General features: G+C 44.4%; 2 protein-coding genes across 3 annotated transcripts; one reads left to right on the top strand and one right to left on the bottom strand.

Annotated features, from left to right (window-relative positions):
* Nucleotides 1-255: 255 nt before the first annotated feature.
* LOC109896155 (zinc finger protein 367) lies at nt 256-7,645 on the top strand. Its single transcript, XM_020490430.2, has 5 exons — nt 256-929; nt 1,783-1,945; nt 2,148-2,267; nt 2,512-2,650; nt 2,786-7,645. The coding sequence occupies exons 1-5, from the start codon at nt 651-653 to the stop codon at nt 3,036-3,038; spliced, it is 954 nt and encodes a 317-aa protein (XP_020346019.1). The 5' UTR covers nt 256-650; the 3' UTR covers nt 3,039-7,645.
* LOC109896156 (UDP-N-acetylglucosamine/UDP-glucose/GDP-mannose transporter) lies at nt 7,640-20,480 on the bottom strand. Of its 2 annotated transcripts, XR_004210744.1 has the most exons (13): nt 20,276-20,480; nt 11,252-11,285; nt 10,977-11,063; nt 10,713-10,780; nt 10,453-10,524; nt 10,276-10,344; nt 9,999-10,101; nt 9,712-9,845; nt 9,349-9,441; nt 9,169-9,236; nt 8,744-8,822; nt 8,419-8,501; nt 7,640-8,308 (listed from the first exon to the last, which is right to left on the bottom strand). XR_004210744.1 is itself a non-coding variant. In XM_020490431.2 (12 exons), the coding sequence occupies exons 1-12, from the start codon at nt 20,431-20,433 to the stop codon at nt 8,161-8,163; spliced, it is 1,062 nt and encodes a 353-aa protein (XP_020346020.1). In that variant the 5' UTR covers nt 20,434-20,480; the 3' UTR covers nt 7,640-8,160. The 2 variants fall into 2 exon arrangements, 1 of the variants encoding a protein (XP_020346020.1); XM_020490431.2 differs by lacking the exon at nt 9,712-9,845.
* Between the last annotated feature and the right edge of the window lie 1,844 nt (nt 20,481-22,324).

Below are 22,324 nucleotides of genomic sequence, written 5' to 3'. Positions count from 1 at the left end.
TCTATTGTCAAATGAACCGCCCTTTAGTACATTGGTTGTTTCGTCCAATATACGTAGCAGATTCATTTGCGTTATCTACATTGGTTCAATCTGCTGTCAGTCCGGAAAGGCGCGCTCAACAACGTTTAAAACTCATTGGATAAAAAGTACCAACCAATCAGCGTACTTTGAATGTTCCGATGATGACCATTGGTTACTGTGTTGCGCTCGTTCGGGTTTACCTCATGCTTTGGCTCTTATAATAGGTTATTTCCCATACATGTGGTAAAAGGATTTATGAACCGCCCAGGCGCGATTTGCAACGCGGGAAATACTTGCAAAAATAGGAGCACACATTGTATCCACATTGACAGTGTGAATACAATTTTTGTAAATTCATGAATTTTTGTGCCATATTTTTTATAAGGAATTGTGGCACGGATTTCTACGTCTTTGGAAATGAATCCTATTTTCACTCCTGATTGAATAGCTGAATTTTGTGGGACACTTTCGGTCTTGTAGCTGCCGAACCCAACTTTTTGCTAAAGTTAGGTTACTTGATAGCAAAGCTGGGTAAATAGCTTTTTCTTCAGATGGCAAGTGATTCCTGAGCATTGTGATACAATTTGAGATTTGATCAGCTTTTGACACATTCGTCTTTCATCTCAACGATGGCGGAGAACAAGCATCCTCAAGTTATTTTTTGCAACGACTCTCCAAAGAGGGTCCTAGTGTCTGTGATCAAAACCACCCCGATCAAGCCCAGGAAGAACGAATCTCTGATAGCGACCAGCCCTGGATTCAGCGACTTCATGGTGTACCCGTGGAAGTGGGGGGAGAACGCCCATAATGTGAGCCTGAGCCCGGGCTCCGTAAACGGGGCTGCCTCCCCTACCGGGACCAACACTGCCAGCGAGGCGGACATGGGTGCCTCCCCTGACCAGATGAAGGTAGGATAAATTTGAGGTTGTTTTTCATGTTGTTTAGCCTAATAGTATTGTGTTGTGTTGAAGTTTAAATCCTATCCGGTAGGCTTCTTTAGACCTTGCATGAATTATGTGTCTGATATATGACGCCGTAATAACTGAAACATTAGCATTTATTTGCATGTAACTCTCAATTATTTGTTGTGTTAAATAGTCTTGCAATGAATAATGAGATTATCGGTTACATTGCTTCAACTTTAGAATCTTAGTGATCATGTTACATTCAGAGGATTCCTAGGTCACTGGCCAGCTAAAAGTTAACTTTAAACTACATCATTGAATGATGCAATCTAGTGGCAATCTGAATAGCTGTCCAAGTTTTTTTTAAAGAGTTCGTATCTTTGAGTGCTTGCAACAAAAATAACGTGTTTTGAGTGAAACGGAAACTCTGAATAGTGTATTTAAAAAAACGCCCGCGCTCACTGTGACATGATGGATTTTAAACCCCAGGCAGCTGTCATACGTGACGTAGCGTCGCCCGCCAAAAATGTTTCCGGATGTGCTTGGAATAAATTAATACATGCACCTTGCGGCACCATTAATTGAACAAAATATAATGTAGCAATTATTTGAAATTGGACTAGACAAGAATTGAACAGTCACATGTCACCATGCATTAGTAAGTTTTACTTAACCAATGACCACATTAACTTTAGTTTTGCATAATGATAGGCCATACAATTTATTTAAAGGTTGATATGGAATAATGCTGCATTCTAAGCAGTTGTAAGCCTACCTACATTCACTATTCAGAAAGTAAATAAAGCTGAATTTATTAATATAACTGTAGGTAACTTTGTTTCCACTTGGTTTTCAGGACAGTAAAGAGGACGCTATTCGGCGTGGCCGCCCGCGTGCTGACACTGTCCGTGAGTTGATTAACGAGGGGGAGAGTTCCTCCAGCCGCATCCGCTGTAACATCTGCAACCGTGTGTTTCCTAGAGAGAAATCCCTACAGGCCCACAAGAGAACACACACAGGTGAGAAAAGTCTCTACGGGCCCACAAGAGAACACACAGGTGAAAGCAGAGAACATATGGCCCTGAAACACTGACACCCAAACTACCAGGACACTATGCGGTTCCCTGTGTTACAACACCAACACACTGCTCACTTTTATAGGCATCTGCTAGAAAAATAGAACAATTACAAACAAATAACTCTCCCCGTGTTCTCTCCCAGGGGAGAGGCCTTACCCGTGTGACTATCCTGACTGTGGCAAGGCTTTTGTCCAGAGTGGCCAGCTAAAGACTCACCAGCGCCTTCACACCGGAGAGAAGCCCTTTGTCTGCTCTGAGAAAGGTGAGCACACAACTAGACCTTCACTTTTGAGATTATACCTTACGGCCCTTTATTTATTTATTCAACCTTTATTTAACTAGGCAAGTCAGTTAAGAACAAATTGTTATTTACAATAACGGCCTGCTTTACAATGACCGCCTACCAAATATAGGTGGTACCTTTAGACCTTTCTCATAGGAGGGGTGCAGAATCCACCATATAGAAAAGAATGACACTAACTCTGATATCATTGTTCTCTCCCAAGCCTGCGGGAGTCGCTTTACCCACGCTAACCGGCACTGCCCGAAGCACCCATATGCCCGTTTGAAGAGAGAAGACCCCAAGGAGGGACCAAACAAGGCCCAGTCTGTAGACAACAAGGCTGTGGCAGAGTGGCTGGCAAAGTGAGTGGCTCTGGAGGGAGGTGGACAGGCAGATCAGATGGATAGTAAAACAAGTGAAGCAATTGAGGGATCTCACCTTATTCTGCACACCCCAATTCTCACCATATCCACCTTTGACTCTCTGTGTTGTGGCAGGTACTGGCAGACCCGTGAGCAGCGTGCCCCTGTGCCCACCAAGGGGAAACCCCAGGGCAAGGGCGGGGTGGAGGACCAGGAGCAGCAGGACCCCCGGGAGTTTCTCCAATCAGATGAGGAGGAAGAGGAGGAGCCAATGGAGGAAGAGAAGTGCAACGGGGGTGGGGCTGCCAAACGGAGTCTCCAAGAGCAACGGGAGCGTCTCCATGGTGCCCTGGCGCTCATTGAGCTGGCTAACAACCTGTCTGCCTGAAACCCTACCCATATCCCAGTGTTGAAACCCTCCCCAGTCACTCCCCTTCTGCCTCCCTGCACAATGTGTTCTGGGTAGAAGTTGTCTGTAGGGAAACATCTAGGATAAGCTTACCCTCCCCAAATACTTAACCATTAATGGGGGGAAATTCTAAGCGGAACTTAGATCAGTATCTGGGGTTCTTCTCCATGTGCAGTGTGGGGCAGGCACAAGCTAAAAGCACCTTATCCAGCTTCCAATTGTATCCTTATTAGGCTGCTAAGATTGTAGATCACAGGTGGCTGGTGGCACCTTAGTTGGGGAGGACGGGCTCATAATAATGGCTGGAATGCAATAAATGGAACATTCCATTCTCTACATTCCAGCCATTATTATGAGCCTCCCCTCACCAGCCTCCTGTGTTGTAGATGTCAATATATGAAGAACGTTTCACTTTCCTCTACCTTCTAAAGACTGGAGGAGATGACCTTTTAATGTTTAGTTTGTTTTGTTTGCACTTTGGTGGTAACGAGTTATTTGTTATGTCTTTTACTTTTGACGATAAAGTATATTGTGTGAGTATGTTTATATAATGGAAGTCTATGTAGATTTAGCTCAGATGGATGGAGTGATACAGGGTGCGGTCAGTCATAGGACAGTTTAGGTGTATCTAAATACTGGAAAGTGGATTCCTCTCCTGATTCTCTGATCTGGACTGTGACACGATAGGTGAAAAAGCAATGTGGTGGAAGCCTATCAGGGGATTTCGCTTCCACCTGTCTAGTTCTTTCAGATCAGTGCAGGTGAAGGAGAGTAGATGAGGGGAGGAAGTCACTGTAGAGACTATTGAGATGCAACCCATTGCAAGCCTAATCTACAGTAGTGGCTAGCCACAAGCTTTCACAAAAATTCAAGCTCCAACCCCTTCACCTATTAAATGTATCACACCCAGAACTGTAGCTATAACCCTGGAGGGACAACTCTTGTCCTGGAGAGCCGCAGAGTGAGCAGCCGCAGCTCCATATCAGCCCTTAACAAACCTGATCTAGATGATTACGGGGATTTAGACCTTAGTTAGTTGGGTCAGGTGTGTTAGAGCTGGGCTGGAACAAATGCAGCTATGGCTGTGCAGGACTGGTGTTGGCCTTCTCCACTCTAACCAAATTACATGGCCAGACATACGGAAGAGGAGTATTTAAAGTCATTAGTGTTGCCACCTTTTATATTAAAAGATGCTGGCTGATTGGAGATATGGACTTGTAGCCCCATTGGTGGTGTATGTACAAGTCTTCTCTATAATCAACATTTCATAGGTATTTATTTCATCATGTTTTTTTGTCCTTTTTGTTAACGATCTGCTATCACAAGCTGTCTCCGAGTACTGACATATAGTTCCATTGAAGAATATATTGATCATCGCCTCCCTAAAATGATTTAGTATCTTTCGATGTCAACTTCTAGCCGTTAGAATTGTACTCCCCTTTGCAGCAGCACGTGTATCTACAGTATCTGCTACTAAGTTTTGCATTTATGGATTAAGCTTGCAATGTAACGTTTCCACCTATTAGACCAGTCTAGAGAAATGGGACATGTTTCCACCTATTAGACCAGTCTAGAGAAATGGGACATGTTTCCACCTATTAGACCAGTCTAGAGAAATGGGACATGTTAGACCAGTCTAGAGAAATTGGACATTTTTCCACCTATTAGACCAGTCTAGAGAAATGGGACATGTTTCTACCTATTAGACCAGTCTAGAGAAATGGGACATGTTTCCACCTATTAGACCAGTCTAGAGAAATGGGACATGTGTCCACCTATTAGACCAGTCTAGAGAAATGGGACATGTTTCTACCTATTAGACCAGTCTAGAGAAATGGGACATGTTTCTACCTATTAGACCAGTCTAGAGAAATGGGACATGTTAGACCAGTCTAGAGAAATGCGACATTTTTCCACCTATTAGACCAGTCTAGAGAAATGGGACATGTTTCTACCTATTAGACCAGTCTAGAGAAATGGGACATGTTTCTACCTATTAGACCAGTCTAGAGAAATGGGACATGTTAGACCAGTCTAGAGAAATGCGACATTTTTCCACCTATTAGACCAGTCTAGAGAAATGGGACATGTTTCCACCTATTAGACCAGTCTAGAGAAATGGGACATGTTTCTACCTATTAGACCAGTCTAGAGAAATGGGACATGTTTCTACCTATTAGACCAGTCTAGAGAAATGGGACATGTTTCTACCTATTAGACCAGTCTAGAGAAATGGGACATGTTTCTACATAAATGAGGGTGTAATGAATGCTTGGCGTTGGCAATGTTTTATTATTTGTTAGCAACACTACATCTCTTAACATTGTGTAAATTGCCAATTGTTTTTATATATATGTTTTTGTTGTTTTCATTAGGTTTGTGCTTCCTGCAACACCCAGATGCTTTGTTGGCCATATGTGATTAAGTGTTGTATCCCACTGGGCACATACTGGTTGAATCAACGTTGTTTCCAAGGCATAAAAAAAACGATGTTATGACATTGAATCAACGTGCAAAACTGGTTAGATTTGGAAAAAGTCATTAATGTAAATGACTTTAGGGAATATTTGTCTATTTCACCCAGCTTTTAACCTAAACGACATGGTTCAAATGTTTGTTGATATTACGTTTCTTGACAACTCAATCGAATATAATTCAAAACTAAACTCAGCAACAACAAAAAACGTCCTCTCACTGTCAACTGCGTTTATTTTCAGCAAACTTAACATGTGCAAATATTTCTATGAACATAACAAGATTCAACAAATGAGTCAAACGGAACAAGATCCACAGACATGTGACTAACAGAAATGGAATAATGTGTCCCCGAACAAAGGGGGGGGGGGGGGGGGTCAAAATCAAAAGTATCAATCAGTATCTGGTGTGGCCACCAGCTGCATCGCCTCATGGACTGCACCATATTTGCCAGTTCTTGCTGTGAGATGTTACCCCACTCTTCCACCAAGGCACCTGCAAGTACCAGGATATTTCTGGTGGGGAATGGCCCTAGCCCCTCACCCTCCGATCCAACAGGTCTCAGACTTTCTCAATGGGATTGAGATCCGGGCTTTTCGCTGGCCATGGCAGAACACTGATATTCCCTTCTTGCAGGAAATGCACAGAACGAGCAGTATGGCTGGTGGCATTGTCATGCTGGAGGGTCATGTCAGGATGAGCCTGCAGGGAGGGTACCACGAGGGAGGAGGATGTCTTCCCTGTAACGCACAGCATTGAGATTGCCTGCAATGACAACAAGCTCAGTCCGATGATGCTGTGACACACCGCCCCAGACCATGACGGACCCTCCACCTCCAAATCGATCCTGCTCCAGAGTACAGGCCTCGGTGTAACGCTCATTCCTTGGACAATAAACGCAAATCCGACCATCACCCCTGGTGAGACAAAACCGTGACTTGTCAGTGAAGAGCACTTTTTGACAGTCCTGTCTGGTCCAGCGACAATGGGTTTGTGCCCATGGGTGACGTTGTTGCCGGTGATGTCTGGTGAGAACCTACCTTACAACAGGCCCTCAGTCCAGCCTCTCTCAGCATATTGCGGACAGTCTGAGCACTGATGGAGGGATTGTGCGTTCCTGGTGTAACTCGGGCAGTTGTTGCCATCCTGTACCTGTCCCGCAGGTGTGATGTTCAGATGTACCGATCCTGTGTAGGTGTTTTACAAGTGGTCTTCCACTGCGAGGACGATCAGCTGTCCATCCTGTCTCCCTGTAGTGCTGTCTTAGGCCTCTCACAGTACAGCCATTGAAATGTATTGCCCTGGCCACATCTGTAGTCCTCATGTCTCCTTGCAGCATGCCTAAGGCACGTTCACGCAGATGAGCAGGGACCCAGGGCATCTTTCCTTTGGTGTTTTTCAGAGTCAGTTAGAAGGCCTCTAAGTTTCATAACTGTGACCTTAATTGCCTACCATCTGTAAGCTGTTAGTGTCTTAACGAACGTTCCACAGGTGCATGTTCATTAATTGTTTATGGTTCGTTGAACAAGGATGGGAAACAATGTTTAAACCCTTTACAATGAAGATCTGTGAAGTTATTTGGATCTTTACAAATTATCTTTGAAAGACGGGGTCCTGAAAAGAGGACATTTATTTTTTTGCTGAGTTTAGATGTTGAATTGACATCTGTGTCCAGTGGGATGACATGTCCAATACATTTTTTTGCTAGAGCACAGGTTAAACTGGAACTTAGTTAATAATCAAAACAACCCAAGTGTAGTGTATATATCTTGATGTATTTTGAACACTTTGTTGATTATTTGGTTAAAAAGTTAAGTTTTGGCAGTTAATATATTCCACAACTTGTTTGTTTGAAAAAGAGAAGAAAAAAATCTCCTGCACACAATCTACAGTACAAGAGCTTTGAAGTTGATGTTTAAATGATTGTGAAATTCACTCTCCCTCCCACCATGGTAACAGACCATAGCATTGTGCGTTTTAGGCCTTAATATGAAATGTTCTGACTTGCTTTGTAGAGATGACATTGTTGATGTTTAAAACAGTTTCTCTTTATAGGCAGTCCACACTGTTGGTACTTGTTGGTCTTCAATAAACACCATCAATGATCATGATCCAGGAGATGGGTTCATTCCTTCTAGTTTATTGCTATGCTAATGGTTGGTAAGAGCTTCATCATCACTACACTGCAGTTCAGTTGTCCTTGAACATACAGCTCAATACACTACAGTATGTCTCTCAGTACACACATTGGTTTCACGGGTTGCTTAGTAACCACTAGTGGCCATTGCTATTTACACATGTACTAGTATGTATAGTATAACACCACTTGTCTTGACAACACAATAAAAATGACAGGTTTCAACTTGCAACACAAATAATAAACATTGTCAAAAGTATGATCATAATTTTTCATAAAGTTACATTAAAACATCAAATGTAAGAACGTCTGCTACAATATGGAGCAGTTACAAAGGGTTGTGCTTACAGTACAGAAAATAAACTATGGCATCATGACCAGTTGTATCGCAGGTGTATTCACTTACAAATTGTGTTCACGCAGAGCTCCCTTGAAAGAGGCCTTGGTCTCAATGGGACCCTGATAAAATAAAAGGTTAAATAAAGATAGTTATTTTACAAGGAGTCTGTCTGTGGAATCTTCCATAATGGGAATCTTCAGCTGATCCAGTTTTTTCTGGATTCTGCTTCCATTGCATTGGGATGGTTTGCTGCTGCTGTGGAACGTCAGGTAGGAATACACAAGTCCCCCTGATATACTGACGAGAAGAGAGAACTACAGAGTTGGACATTGGCAAAAACAGAATAGAATGGTATAGCCACAGGTTTCTTTTGCTAATGTGTAAATAAAACATGAATCTATTCTTACCATATATTCAAGCCCAGGAAGTTTGTCCATGAAAAGAGGTAATCTCCACCTAAAAACATGCCGATGTAGGCCACAGCAACATTCTGAGGGAAACAATTGATACACTATATAGTTGACTTGACATGATATTCATGGGTATGTGGACTCATGAGATGGAAATGATCAGAATACGACCACCCATAGGCAATCGCATCAGGGTTGCATTTCAAAACAGGTTTTTCCCCTTTTGTGCTCACTGACCCTGACCCAGCTGTGTCAATATAACCCTACATGTTAGGAACAAACATATTGACCCACATGTTACTGTTCCAGTTGTTCTTCTTACCTTAATTGCTCCCACCACTGTGGTGGTGAGTGCTGAGTTGTAGTGGCTACACAGCACTATTGAATACATCAGCACAAACCTGAAACAGAGAGAAGCACAAGCTCTTCTTATTAATAAGGCCATCACCACCCTCTACTGGGAGTCTATTTAATGTTTTGATATGTCCTGAGAATTGTTAGAGGAAGTTGACGGCAACAATGGAGCCCAATGGGACCACGCCAAGGCTAAGGTGGGGCGTGTCTCAGTGTTCTGCTCTGCCTCCGGTTGGTAAGGAAGTATATCCTCATTCAGTCTATACTTCATTGCTCTTACAATGTTGAACATCAACATACTAAACTGCCTAGTTTAGGTGGAACAATGCCTCTTAACAGCCATAGAGAAAGGGATATGCTGCCAGTTTCTCTTTCAGTAATGTGTACACTCACCCCAAGATGCAGGACATAAGGAAGCAAGAAACAAAGGGGGTGTTCAACCAGTGTTCATATGTAATGGCCTGTCAACACAAAACCACACACAGAGGCAAGGTCAAACAGACAGGGATTAGCTGATCCTAGATCTGTGCCTAAAATCAATGTATATCCTGAGAAAAAGGGAAATGCATTTACCTTGTGTAAATCCCCAGTGAAAGCACTAGCCAAAAGAGTTGGAATGAAAATGATGAATGCATTGTAAAATAAGATCCCATATTTTCCAAGACCCTTTAAAAAAAATTGAAAATACAATTTTACGTGAGTCAGTATTACACAAAACAGTTAGTTATTCAACTTCTCAACTATAAGAGGAGAGTGTTGCTGGAGCTTAAAGGTAAAATGATCAACCATGTTAGGCATACTGCACTGTTTACTTTACAAGTGTGCATCCTAACAAATGAATCAACATCACTTAACCTGGCCACAATTAGGTCATTATCATGCAAATTCAGACCCGACACAATGCAACCAATAGAGCTCCGGTCAGCAATACCTCACCTCCTCACCTTTCCTCACATGGCTGGAATGTAAACATACATGATGCCTGGATTCATCCAAGCTGCCTTAGAAATATGTATGTAGTCTCCTGTGTCTGTTAAAGAACATCTTAATCTGAAAACTGGAAGTTCTACCTGTAAAGAGAATCTAGTATCAGGTGCTTGGTATTTTCAAAATATCCAGAACCATTTTGGGATTTTATTAGAAAAAATAAAATAAAACAAGTTTACGTGCTCAAATCAATGTGTTATCTCTTCTTATTATAGTGTGGCAAGAATGTGTCCTACCTCAGTTCCCAGCTTCTTCTTGGTGTACACACCACTGGCAGCAGTGAAGACATCATTAAGCAGAATGAATGTGTAGCCCTCGGCATCAAAGGCCAAGTCAGAGCTATAGGAGAAAATAAAGGGAACATTTTATTCATAATGGTAATGAAGACTTCCTTCAAAGTATCTTTGATGTTTTCAGAAGTAATATCAAGTAATATCAAGTAATATCAAGCAGAGAAGAGTAGCTCATTCAACAGGAATTTGTTATCAGTGTGAACATTGAGTTGCAACTTACCTTGCTGCCACCAATGCTCCAAAAACGATGGCCAAAACACTGTAGATCAGACGACTAGGGATTTGTTTTCTGGAGAGGATATTGAAATTCACATGTTAATACTATAAGGCTGAACTGAACTGTAAATTAGCAGTTGATGACAATAAAATATACAGATGTGAAAAAATGGCCACAAACTTCAATATCCTTGCTTCCATGATCATTGTCATCAATATGGTGAACTTCCTTAAGACTGTGAACATGGGTAAACTGTAAAGGATTAAATTGATCAATCACATTTGTCTGCTTTTTAATAAATGCATTTGTCAGAGTGCTTGGCAACACTGGTCTAAGTCCCTATGAGTAGAGGTTGGTGTTTAAGTTGTACATACTGTAATTGAGATGATATCTGAAACTAATGCATTAAGTTTCACTCTTGAATTTAGACTCAATTGTACCTTAACTTCTTTGTACCCGCCAGTCCTGTTATGTGGTTTCCAACATACAGCAGAGGTAGAGGGAAGATCTGTATAGCAATCATTAATTTAATGAATGAATTCAAGATGTTATATTGATGGCAAACTGCAAAAATACATCGTGGAACATCTGACTCTTTTTGAGACTTATTGTGGTTCACCTTTTGTTGTATGCATCTGTGACAGACAGGCATAGGATTGAAACAAGAATAACACACACTTACTTCACCTAATAAAAACACTTACTTTGATGAAAATGCTTCTGTCAAAGTCTTGAAAGTGAACTGTTTGGTTAATTTTAGCAGCATAGAGAATGATGATTGTAGTGGCCATCTGGAAAAAGGGGGAAATCAAGAGGGGGTTCGATATTTATGAGAAGATGGCAATTTTGCGTTACTGACATTGAATCAGATTTTTTCCATCAACAATTTGGTTTGTTGGTTATGATGATATGAAGGTAATCTGAGGGTATATCTGTTGTGCAACTTCTACCTCAACAATCCCGAATTGAGGTATATTACCTGTCCAATTCCTAGAAACATGTACGAGGGAAATCTAAGAGAGAGAAAAGAGATGTTATTGGTCAATAAAGAAGACGTTTTAATAAACTGTAACAACCCCATAACAACTGTCTGCCTGTTGGAGCTTCAAGCCCAGTGTTGCCTGGGGAAGTAGGTATACTCTAATGTAGCTCAAATATTCCAAACGGCCAACCCGAAGGAACGGCACCCTATGTGAAGACAAATCATATGACACATTGTGACATACACTCTTAATAACCTAAAAAGATCAGATACCTTTGCTTCCATATTAGTCTTGGTAGGCTAATAGTAGGCATATTATTGAAACAGATAAATGGAGACTCAACTGAGACAGAAATTCACAGGTTTCAAATTTCCCCCATTCTTTTCAGGTTATTTTCAATCGGTCACACTTTTTTTTTATAGAAAAATAACAAAATTGGATGTTCTAAGTCCACAACAATCCTTAGATCACATCAGCAGACCACTTTTGAGGTCAAGGAAAAATCTAAGATATGTAGGTTTGAGTGAAGTTACCTTTATTAATTCTAGCACTGCTCGTTTGGTTACTGGTGTTTGTACATGAGACGGAGTTTGCTAAACAAATGGCCACTGGATTGGTGAAAATAATCATATAATTCTGCCAGATAGGCAGAGGCTACTTTGTAGCTATACTGAACAAAAATATAAAACGCAACATGTAAAGTGTTGGTCCCATGTTTCATGGGGTGGGTATAATTTATGGAAACTTCCAACAGGAATCTGTTGCAAAAACGTTGTAAAATAACAAGGCTGCCAACAAACAACGCATAAAAAAGTTGTATAGCGGCATAATAAGACACAGGGTAGGGAGTGGGCTATTTCATTAAGTTTTTCACTCCCATCGTTTATTCCGAAAAATGTCTGTCCTCACTCTGGTAGCCTATGGACAAACATTAAGAATAAGCTATGTGGTGAGTTGATACCTACTTTGTGTACGTTGTTTGTTGGCAACCTTGTACTTTACGAAGTTTTTGGAACAGATTCCTGTTGGAACGTTACACAAATTATACCCACCCTATTTTATGAGCTGAAATAAAAGATCCAGGAAATTTTCCATACGCACATAAAGCTTATTTCTCTCAAATTTTGGCAACAACTATGTTTACATCCCTGTTAGTGAGCATTTCTCCTTTACAATCCATCCACCTGACAGGTGTGGCATAACAAGAAGCTGATTAAACAGCATGATCATCACACAGGTGCACCTTGTTCTGGGGACAATAAAAGGACACTAAAATGGGGCAATGCCACAGATGTCTCAAGTTGAGGAAGCGTGCAATTGGCATGCTGACTGCAGGAATGTCCACCAGAGCTGTTGCCAAAGAATTGAATGTTCTACAACAGCCTCCAACGTTGTTTTAGAGAACTTGGCAGTACGTCCAGCCGGACTCCAACCACAGACCACGTGTAACCACACCAGCCCAGGACCTGCATATCCTGCTGGAGACTGAGACCAGCCACCCAGACAGCTGATGAAACAGTTTGTACAATCAAAGAATTTCTGAACAAACTATCAAAATCAAATCAAATTTTATTTGTCACATACACATGGTTAGCAGATGTTAATGCGAGTGTAGCGAAATGCTTGTGCTTCTAGTTCTGACAATGCAGTAATAACCCATGAGTAATCTAACCTAACAATTCCACAACTATTACCTTATACAAACAAGTGTAAAGGGATGTGGTCATCCTGTCTGGGTTGGCGCCCCCCCTTGGTTTGTGCCATGGCGGAGATCTTTGTGGGCTATACTCAGCCTTGTCTCAGGATGGTAAGTTGGTGGTTGAAGATATCCCTCTAGTGGTGTGGGAGCTGTGCTTTGGCAAAGTGGGTGGGGTTATATCCTTCCTGTTTGGCCCTGTCCGGGGGTGTCCTCGGATGGGGCCACAGTGTCTCATGACCCCTCCTGTCTCAGCCTCCTGTATTTATGCTGCAGTAGTTTATGTGTCGGGGGCTAGGGTCAGTTTGTTATGTCTGGAGTACTTCTCCTGTCCTATTCGGTGTCCTGTGTGAATCTAAGTGTGCATTCTCTAATTCTCTCCTTCTCTCTTTCTTTCTCTCTCTTGGAGGACCTGAGCCCTAGGACCATGCCCCAGGACTACCTGACATGATGACTCCTTGCTGTCCCCAGTCCACCTGACCATGCTGCTGCCCCAGTTTCAACTGTTCTGCCTTATTATTATTATTATTATATTATTCGACCATGCTGGTCATTTATGAACATGGCCATGTTCTGTTATAATCTCCACCCAGCACAGCCAGAAGAGGACTGGCCACCCCACATAGCCTGGTTCCTCTCTAGGTTTCTTCCTAGGTTTTGGCCTTTCTAGGGAGTTTTTCCTAGCCACCGTGCTTCTACACCTGCATTGCTTGCTGTTTGGGGTTTTAGGCTGGGTTCCTGTACAGCACTTTGAGATATCAGCTGATGTACGAAGGGCTATATAAATACATTTGATTTGATTTGATAAAGAATATGTACATAAAGAAATATGAATGAGTGATGGTACAGAACGGCATAGGCAAGATGCAGTAGATGGTATCGAGTACAGTATATACATATGAGATGAGTAATGTAGGGTATGTAAACATTATATGAAGTGGCATTGTTTAAAGTGGCTAGTGATACATTTTTTAAAACATTTTTCCAATGTTAAAGTTGCTGGAGTTGAGTCAGTATGATGGCAGCAGCCACTCAATGTTAGTGGTGGCTGTTTAACAGTCTAATGGCCTTGAGATAGAAGCTGTTTTTCAGTCTCTCTGTCCCTGCTTTGATGCACCTGTACTGACCTCGCCTTCTGGATGATAGCGGGGTGAACAGGCAGTGTCTCGGGTTGTTGTTGTCCTTGATGTTCTTTATGGCCTTCCTGTGACATCGGGTGGTGTAGGTGTCCTGGAGGGCACATGGTGATGCATTGTGCAGACCTCACTACCCTCTGGAGAGCCTTACGGTTGTGGGCGGAGCAGTTGCCGTACCAGGCGGTGATACAGCCCGACAGGATTCTCTCGATTGTGCATCTGTAACAGTTTGTGAGTGCTTTTGGTGACAAGCCAAATTTCTTCAGCCTCCTGAGGTTGAAGAGGCGCTGCTGCGCCTTTTTCACCACGCTGTCTGTGTGGGTGGACCAATTCAGTTTGTCCGTGATGTGTACGCCGAGGAACTTAAAACTTACTACCCTCTCCACTACTGTCCCATCGATGTGGATAGCTGTTTCCTGAAGTCCACGATCATCTCCTTTGTTTTGTTGACGTTGAGTGAGAAGTTATTTTCCTGACACCACACTCCGAGGGCCCTCACCTCCTCCCTGTAGGCTGTCTCGTCGTTGTTGGTAATCAAGCCTACCACTGTAGTGTCATCTACAAACTTGATGATTGAGTTGGAGGCGTGCATGGCCACGCAGTCGTGGGTGAACAGGGAGTACAGGAGAGGGCTCAGAACGCACCCTTGTGGGGCCCCAGTGTTGAGGATCAAATCAAATTTTATTTGTCACATACACATGGTTAGCAGATGTTAATGCGAGTGTAGAAAAATGCTTGTGCTTCTAGTTCCGACAATGCAGTAATAACCAACAAGTAATCTAACTAACAATTCCAAAACTACTGTCTTATACACAGTGTAAGGGGATAAAGAATATGTACATAAGGATATATGAATGAGTGATGGTACAGAGCAGCATAGGCAAGATACAGTAGATGATATCGAGTACAGTATATACATATGAGATGAGTATGTAAACAAAGTGGCATAGTTAAAGTGGCTAGTGATACATGTATTACATAAGGATGCAGTCGATGATATAGGGTACAGTATATACGTATGCATATGAGATGAATAATGTAGGGTAAGTAACATTATATAAGGTAGCATTGTTTAAAGTGGCTAGTGATATATTTACATCATTTCCCATCAATTCCCATTATTAAAGTGGCTGGAGTTGAGTCAGTGTCATTGTCAGTGTGTTGGCAGCAGCCACTCAATGTTAGTGGTGGCTGTTTAACAGTCTGATGGCCTTGAGATAGACTGAAAAACAGCTTCTCTCGGTCCCAGCTTTGATGCACCTGTACTGACCTCGCCTTCTGGATGATAGCGGGGTGAACAGGCAGTGGCTCGGGTGGTTGATGTCCTTGATGATCTTTATGGTCTTCCTGTAACATCGGGTGGTGTAGGTGTCCTGGAGGGCAGGTAGTTTGCCCCCGGTGATGCGTTGTGCAGACCTCACTACCCTCTGGAGAGCCTTACGGTTGAGGGCGGAGCAGTTGCCGTACCAGGCGGTGATACAGCCCGCCAGGATGCTCTCGATTGTGCATCTGTAGAAGTTTGTGAGTGCTTTTGGTGACAAGCCGAATTTCTTCAGCCTCCTGAGGTTGAAGAGGCGCTGCTGCGCCTTCTTCACGATGCTGTCTGTGTGAGTGGACCAATTCAGTTTGTCTGTGATGTGTATACCGAGGAACTTAAAACTTGCTACCCTCTCCACTACTGTTCCATCGATGTGGATAGGGGGGTGTTCCCTCTGCTGTTTCCTGAAGTCCACAATCATCTCCTTAGTTTTGTTGACGTTGAGTGTGAGGTTATTTTCCTGACACCACACTCCGAGGGCCCTCACCTCCTTCTTGTAGGCCGTCTCGTCGTTGTTGGTAATCAAGCCTACCACTGTTGTGTCGTCCGCAAACTTGATGATTGAGTTGGAGGCGTGCGTGGCCACGCAGTCGTGGGTGAACAGGGAGTACAGGAGAGGGCACAGAACGCACCCTTGTGGGGCCCCAGTGTTGAGGATCAGCGGGGAGGAGATGTTGTTGCCTACCCTCACCACCTGGGGGCGGCCCGTCAGGAAGTCCAGTACCCAGTTGCACAGGGCGGGGTCGAGACCCAGGGTCTCGAGCTTGATGACGAGCTTGGAGGGTACTATGGTGTTGAATGCCGAGCTGTAGTTGATGAACAGCATTCTCACATAGGTATTCCTCTTGTCCAGATGGGTTAGGGCAGTGTGCAGTGTGGTTGAGATTGCATCGTCTGTGGACCTATTTGGGCGGTAAGCAAATTGTAGTGGGTCTAGGGTGTCAGGTAGGGTGGAGGTGATATGGTCCTTGACTAGTCTCTCAAAGCACTTCATGATGACGGATGTGAGTGCTACGGGGCGGTAGTCGTTTAGCTCAGTTACCTTAGCTTTCTTGGGAACAGGAACAATGGTGGCCCTCTTGAAGCATGTGGGAACAGCAGACTGGTATAGGGATTGATTGAATATGTCCGTAAACACACCGGCCAGCTGGTCTGCGCATGCTCTGAGGGCGCGGCTGGGGATGCCGTCTGGGCCTGCAGCCTTGCGAGGGTTAACACGTTTAAATGTTTTACTCACGTCGGCTGCAGTGAAGGAGAGTCTACAGGTTTTGGTAGCGGGCTGTGTCAGTGGCACTGTATTGTCCTCAAAGCGGGCAAAAAAGATATTTAGTCTGCCTGGGAGCAAGACATCCTGGTCCGTGACTGGGCTGGATTTCTTCCTGTAGTCCGTGATTGACTGTAGACCCTGCCACATGCCTCTGGTGTCTGAGCCGTTGAATTGCGACTCTACTTTGTCTCTATACTGACGCTTAGCTTGTTAGATTGCCTTGCGGAGGGAATAGCTACACTGTTTGTAGTCGGTCATGTTTCCGGTTACCTTTCCCTAGTTAAAAGCAGTGGTTCGCGCTTTCAGTTTCGCGCGAATGCTGCCATCAATCCACGGTTTATGGTTTGGGAATGTTTTAATAGTTGCTGTGGGTACGACATCACCAATGCACTTGCTAATAAACTCGCTCACCAAATCAGCGTATTCGTCAATGTTGTTGTTTGACGCAATGCGGAACATATCCCAATCCACGTCATTGAAGCAATCTTGAAGCGTGGAATCAGATTGGTCGGACCAGCGTTGAAGAGACTGGAGCGAGGGAGCTTCCTGTTTAAGTCTGTGTCTATAGGCTGGGAGCAACAAAATGAAGTCGTGGTCAGCTTTTCCGAAAGGAGGGTGGGGGAGGGCCTTATATGCGTCGCGGAAGTTAGAATAACAATGTTCCAGGGTTTTACCAGCCCTGGTAGCACAATCGATATGCTGATAGAATTTAGGGAGTCTTGTTTTCAGATTAGCCTTGTTAAAATCCTAGCTACAATTAATGCAGCCTCAGGATATGTGGTTTCCAGTTTACATAGTCAAATAAAGTTTGTTCAGGGCCATCGATACATCTGCTTGGGGGGGAATATATGTGGCTGTGATTATAATCGAAGAGAATTCTCTTGGTAGATAATGCGGTCGACATTTGATTGTGAGGAATTCTAAGTCAGGTGAACAGAAGGACTTGAGTTCCTGTATGTTGTTATGATAACGCTACGTCTTGTTAATCATAAGGCATACCCCCCCCCCGCCCCTCTTCTTACCAGAAAGATGCTTGTTTCTGTCGGCGCGATGCCGGAAGAAACCAGCTGGCTGTACCGACTCCAGTAGCGTGTCTCGAGTGAGCCATGTTTCCGTGAAGAAAAGAAAGTTGCAGTCTCTTATGTTTCTCTGGAATGCTACCCTTGCTCGGATTTCATCAACCTTGTTGTCAAGAGACTGGACATTGGCAAGTAGTATGCTCGGGAGCGGTGCGCGATGTGCCCGTCTCAGGGAAGCTGTATGCTCGTTGTTCTCACCAGGGTATTGCCCTGACTGCAGTTCGGCATTGTAACCAACTTCAGTGGGTAAATGCTCACCTTCGATAGCCACTGGCACGCTGGAGAAGTGTGCTCTTCACGGATGAATCCTGGTTTCAACTGTGCCGGGCAGATGGTAAACGTAGCGTGGGTGAGCAGTTTGCTGATGTCAACGTTGTGAATACAGTGCCCCATGGTGGCGATAGGGTTATGGTATGGGCAGGCATAAGCTACAGACACAATTCATTTTATCTATGGCAATTTGAATATACAGAGATACTGTGATGAGATCCTGAGGCCCATTGTTGTGCCATTCATCCGCTGCCATCACCTCATGTTTCAGCATGATAATGCACTGCCCCATGTCGCAAGGATCTGTACACAATTCCTGGAAGCTGAAAATGTCCCAGTTCTCGCATGGCCTGCCTACTCACGAGACATGTCACCCATTGAGAACGGCTGGGATGCTCTGGATCGACGTGTACGACAGTGTGTTCCAGTTCCCGCCAATATCTAGCAAATTCGCACAGCTATTAAATAGGAGTGGGACAACATTCCACAGGCCACAATCAACAGCCTGATCAACTCCATGTGAAGGAGATGTGCAATCAATCAACAGCCTGATCAACTCCATGTGGAGGAGATGTGCAATCAATCGACAGCCTGATCAACTCCATGTGAAGGAGATGTGCAATCAACAGCCTGATCAACTCCATGTGGAGGAGATGTGCAATCAATTGACAGCCTGATCAACTCCATGTGGAGGAGATGTGCAATCAACAGCCTGATCAACTCCATGTGAAGGAGATGTGCAATCAATCGACAGCCTGATCAACTCCATGTGAAGGAGATGTGCAATCAATCAACAGCCTGATCAACTCCATGTGGAGGAGATGTGCAATCAATCAACAGCCTGATCAACTCCATGTGGAGGAGATGTGCAATCAATCGACAGCCTGATCAACTCCATGTGAAGGAGATGTGCAATCAATCGACAGCCTGATCAACTCCATGTGAAGGAGATGTGCAATCAATCGACAGCCTGATCAACTCCATGTGAAGGAGATGTGCAATCAATCGACAGCCTGATCAACTCCATGTGTAGGAGATGTGCAATCGACAGCCTGATCAACTCCATGTGAAGGAGATGTGCAATCAATCGACAGCCTGATCAACTCCATGTGTAGGAGATGTGCAATCAACAGCCTGATCAACTCCATGTGAAGGGGATGTGCAATCGACAGCCTGATCAACTCTATGTGAAGTGTGCAATCAATCAACAGCCAGATCAACTCTATGTGAAGGAGATGTGCAATCAATCAACAGCCAGATCAACTCTATGTGAAGGAGATGTGCAATCAATCGACAGCCTGATCAACTCTATGTGAAGGAGATGTGCAATCAACAGCCTGATCAACTCCATGTGAAGAAGTTGTGTAAATCAACAGCCTGATCAACTCCACGTGAAGAAGATGTGTAATCAACAGCCTGATCAATGTTTCGCTGCATGAGGCTAATGGTCAAATCAGAAACGTTCTAATTTTCTGATCCACGACACTACCTTTTTTAAAGGTATCTGTGACCAACAGATGCATATCTGTATTCCCAGTCATGTGAAATCTATAGATTGGGGCATAATACCAACCCATGATAGCTGTTGTTTCTTTAGATCACCCCTCTTTCTAAATTTCTAAGGGATATTTCCATCTCTGTCCACGAAAGCGCTGGTATGTAAGGTACGCATTTAGAACGGTGTTTTCCAGCCAATTGCATTTTGGAACATTTGCTCGTAGGCCTACCGATGTGTGCACATTGGCACAATTAAAATGTTAAGAAATAATAGTTTATCAACAATTTAAGCTAAACATTCTGATCTGCTCCTTCAACCTTATTAATTGATACGGTGTAATCCTCCACTACACTACTTTGATACGCATGGTGAGGATTAAGACGTGGAGTATAGGCAATGGCCACAGAAAAAGTGGATATACGGCGTATACCCCCAACCACTGCTCCAGCTGCTATGCTCATGCCGCGTTAAAAACCCATGGGAACTCGGAAATATCCGAGAAATATCCGAGTTCCCACTACATGCGTTCAAGACCACTGGGAACGAGGAAAAAAAAAGATTTGAACGGTCATCCAACTCGAAATGCCAAGTCGGGAACTCGGGCCTCTTTCTGGAGTGCCGACCTAAAGATCACTTACGTCATGATTTACCCTCGATTGTTTTCGAGTTCCCAGTTGTCTTGAAAGCACCACTTGTAAAGGATTTCTAGCGAGTGACCTCTGCACAGTAAGTACTGCAGTGACGAAACGATCTTACCTGTAGTTTGTGAGAATCGTTTTGTTAACAACAATGATCAAGAATGAACTGACGGCGTAGAACGCAGCCGAGAGAAACTTCAACAACCCGGAATGTTCGGCTTCTGGCAAGTTAACTGAGGTAGACATTACTTCAAGAATAGTTGTAATCGTCAACATGTGAATTGATCTCCGCTGCTTTCACTCTGGCTTTGTCACGATCGTGTGGAGGAAGTGTTTATTAGACTGGGCGGGGATTGTTCAAACAGGCAGCGATTATTTTTCGTATTTGTTTTAGTTTTATTGTCACATACACCGTATAGTTGCTGTGAAAAAGTGTTATGAAGGAAATGTGTACAATTGCATAATTCTGGAAGATTATAAGCAATAGGCCTATCTGTACTTTTTCTTTTTGCATAGAAGGGAGGAGAAATACATGTAGTACCAAATAGACGGTCAGTGCAAACTTTGCACCTTTCTTTTAGATCAAACTTGATCTGTTCCCAGGCTAGATCAAACTGTATTTAGCTGTGTGTCGCTTCCTCTGTCTCCGCTTCCTCTGTCTCCGCTTCCTCCTCCTTCTCCGCTTCTTCTGTCTCCGCTTCTTCTGTCTCCGCTTCTTCTGTCTCCGCTTCTTCTGTCTCTGCTTCCTCTGTCTCTGCTTCCTCTGTCTCTTCCCTCTCCGCTTCCTCCGTCTCCGCTTCCTCCGTCTCCGCTTCCTCCGTCTCCGCTTCTTCCGTCTCCGCTTCTTCCGTCTCCGCTTCCTCCGTCTCCGCTTCCTCCGTCTCCGCTTCTTCCGTCTCCGCTTCTTCCGTCTCCGCTTCTTCCGTCTCCGCTTCTTCCGTCTCCGCTTCCTCCGTCTCCGCTTCCTCCGTCTCCGCTTCTTCCGTCTCCGCTTCTTCCGTCTCCGCTTCTTCCGTCTCGGCTTCCTCCGTCTCCGCTTCCTCTGTCTCCGCTTCTTCTGTCTCCGCTTCTTCTGTCTCTGCTTCCTCTGTCTCTGCTTCCTCTGTCTCTGCTTCCTCGGTCTCTGCTTCCTCTGTCTCCTCCCTCTCCGCTTCCTCTGTCTCCGCTTCTTCTGTCTCCGCTTCTTCTGTCTCCGCTTCCTCTGTCTCCGCTTCCTCTGTCTCCGCTTCCTCTGTCTCCGCTTCTTCTGTCTCCACTTCCTCTGTCTCCGCTTCCTCATCCTTTTCCGCTTCCTCTGTCTCTGCTTCCTCTGTCTCCGCTTCCTCTGTCTCCGCTTCCTCTGTCTCCGCTTCTTCTGTCTCCACTTCCTCTGTCTCCGCTTCCTCATCCTTTTCCGCTTCCTCTGTCTCCGCTTCCTCTGTCTCCGCTTCCTCTGTCTCCGCTTCCTCTGTCTCCGCTTCCTCCTCCGTCTCCGCTTCCTCCTCCTTCTCCGCTTCCTCTGTCTCTGCTTCCTCTGTCTCTGCTTCCTCTGTCTCCTCCCTCTTCGCTTCCTCTGTCTCCGCTTCTTCTGTCTCCGCTTCTTCTGTCTCCGCTTCCTCTGTCTCCGCTTCCTCCCTCTCTGCTTCTTTCTCTTTCTTCGCTTCCTCCCTCTCCACTTAATCCTTCTCCGCTTCCTCCCTCTCCGCTTCCTCCTTCTCCGCTTCCTCCCTCTCTGCTTCTTTCTCTTTCTTCGCTTCCTCTGTCTCCGCTTCCTCTGTCTCCGCTTCCTCTGTCTCCGCTTCCTCTGTCTCCGCTTCTGTCTCCGCTTCCTCTGTCTCCGCTTCCTCTGTCTCCGCTTCTTCTGTCTCCGCTTCCTCTGTCTCCGCTTCCTCCCTCTCTGCTTCTTTCTCTTTCTTTGCTTCCTCCCTCTCCACTTAATCCTTCTCCGCTTCCTCTGTCTCCGCTTCTTCTGTCTCCGCTTCTTCTGTCTCCGCTTCCTCTGTCTCCGCTTCTTCTGTCTCCGCTTCCTCTGTCTCCGCTTCTTCTGTCTCCGCTTCTTCCGTCTCCGCTTCCTCTGTCTCCGCTTCTTCTGTCTCCGCTTCCTCTGTCTCCGCTTCCTCTGTCTCCGCTTCCTCTGTCTCCGCTTCTTCTGTCTCCGCTTGCTCTGTCTCCGCTTCCTCTGTCTCCG

The sequence above is a fragment of the Oncorhynchus kisutch genome, linkage group LG8 (assembly GCF_002021735.2).
Source record: "Oncorhynchus kisutch isolate 150728-3 linkage group LG8, Okis_V2, whole genome shotgun sequence".
In the NCBI taxonomy this organism is placed as follows: Eukaryota; Metazoa; Chordata; class Actinopteri; order Salmoniformes; family Salmonidae; genus Oncorhynchus; species Oncorhynchus kisutch.
Note: the sequence above shows the minus strand (reverse complement) of the source record. Positions and strands in the feature narration are given on the sequence as shown.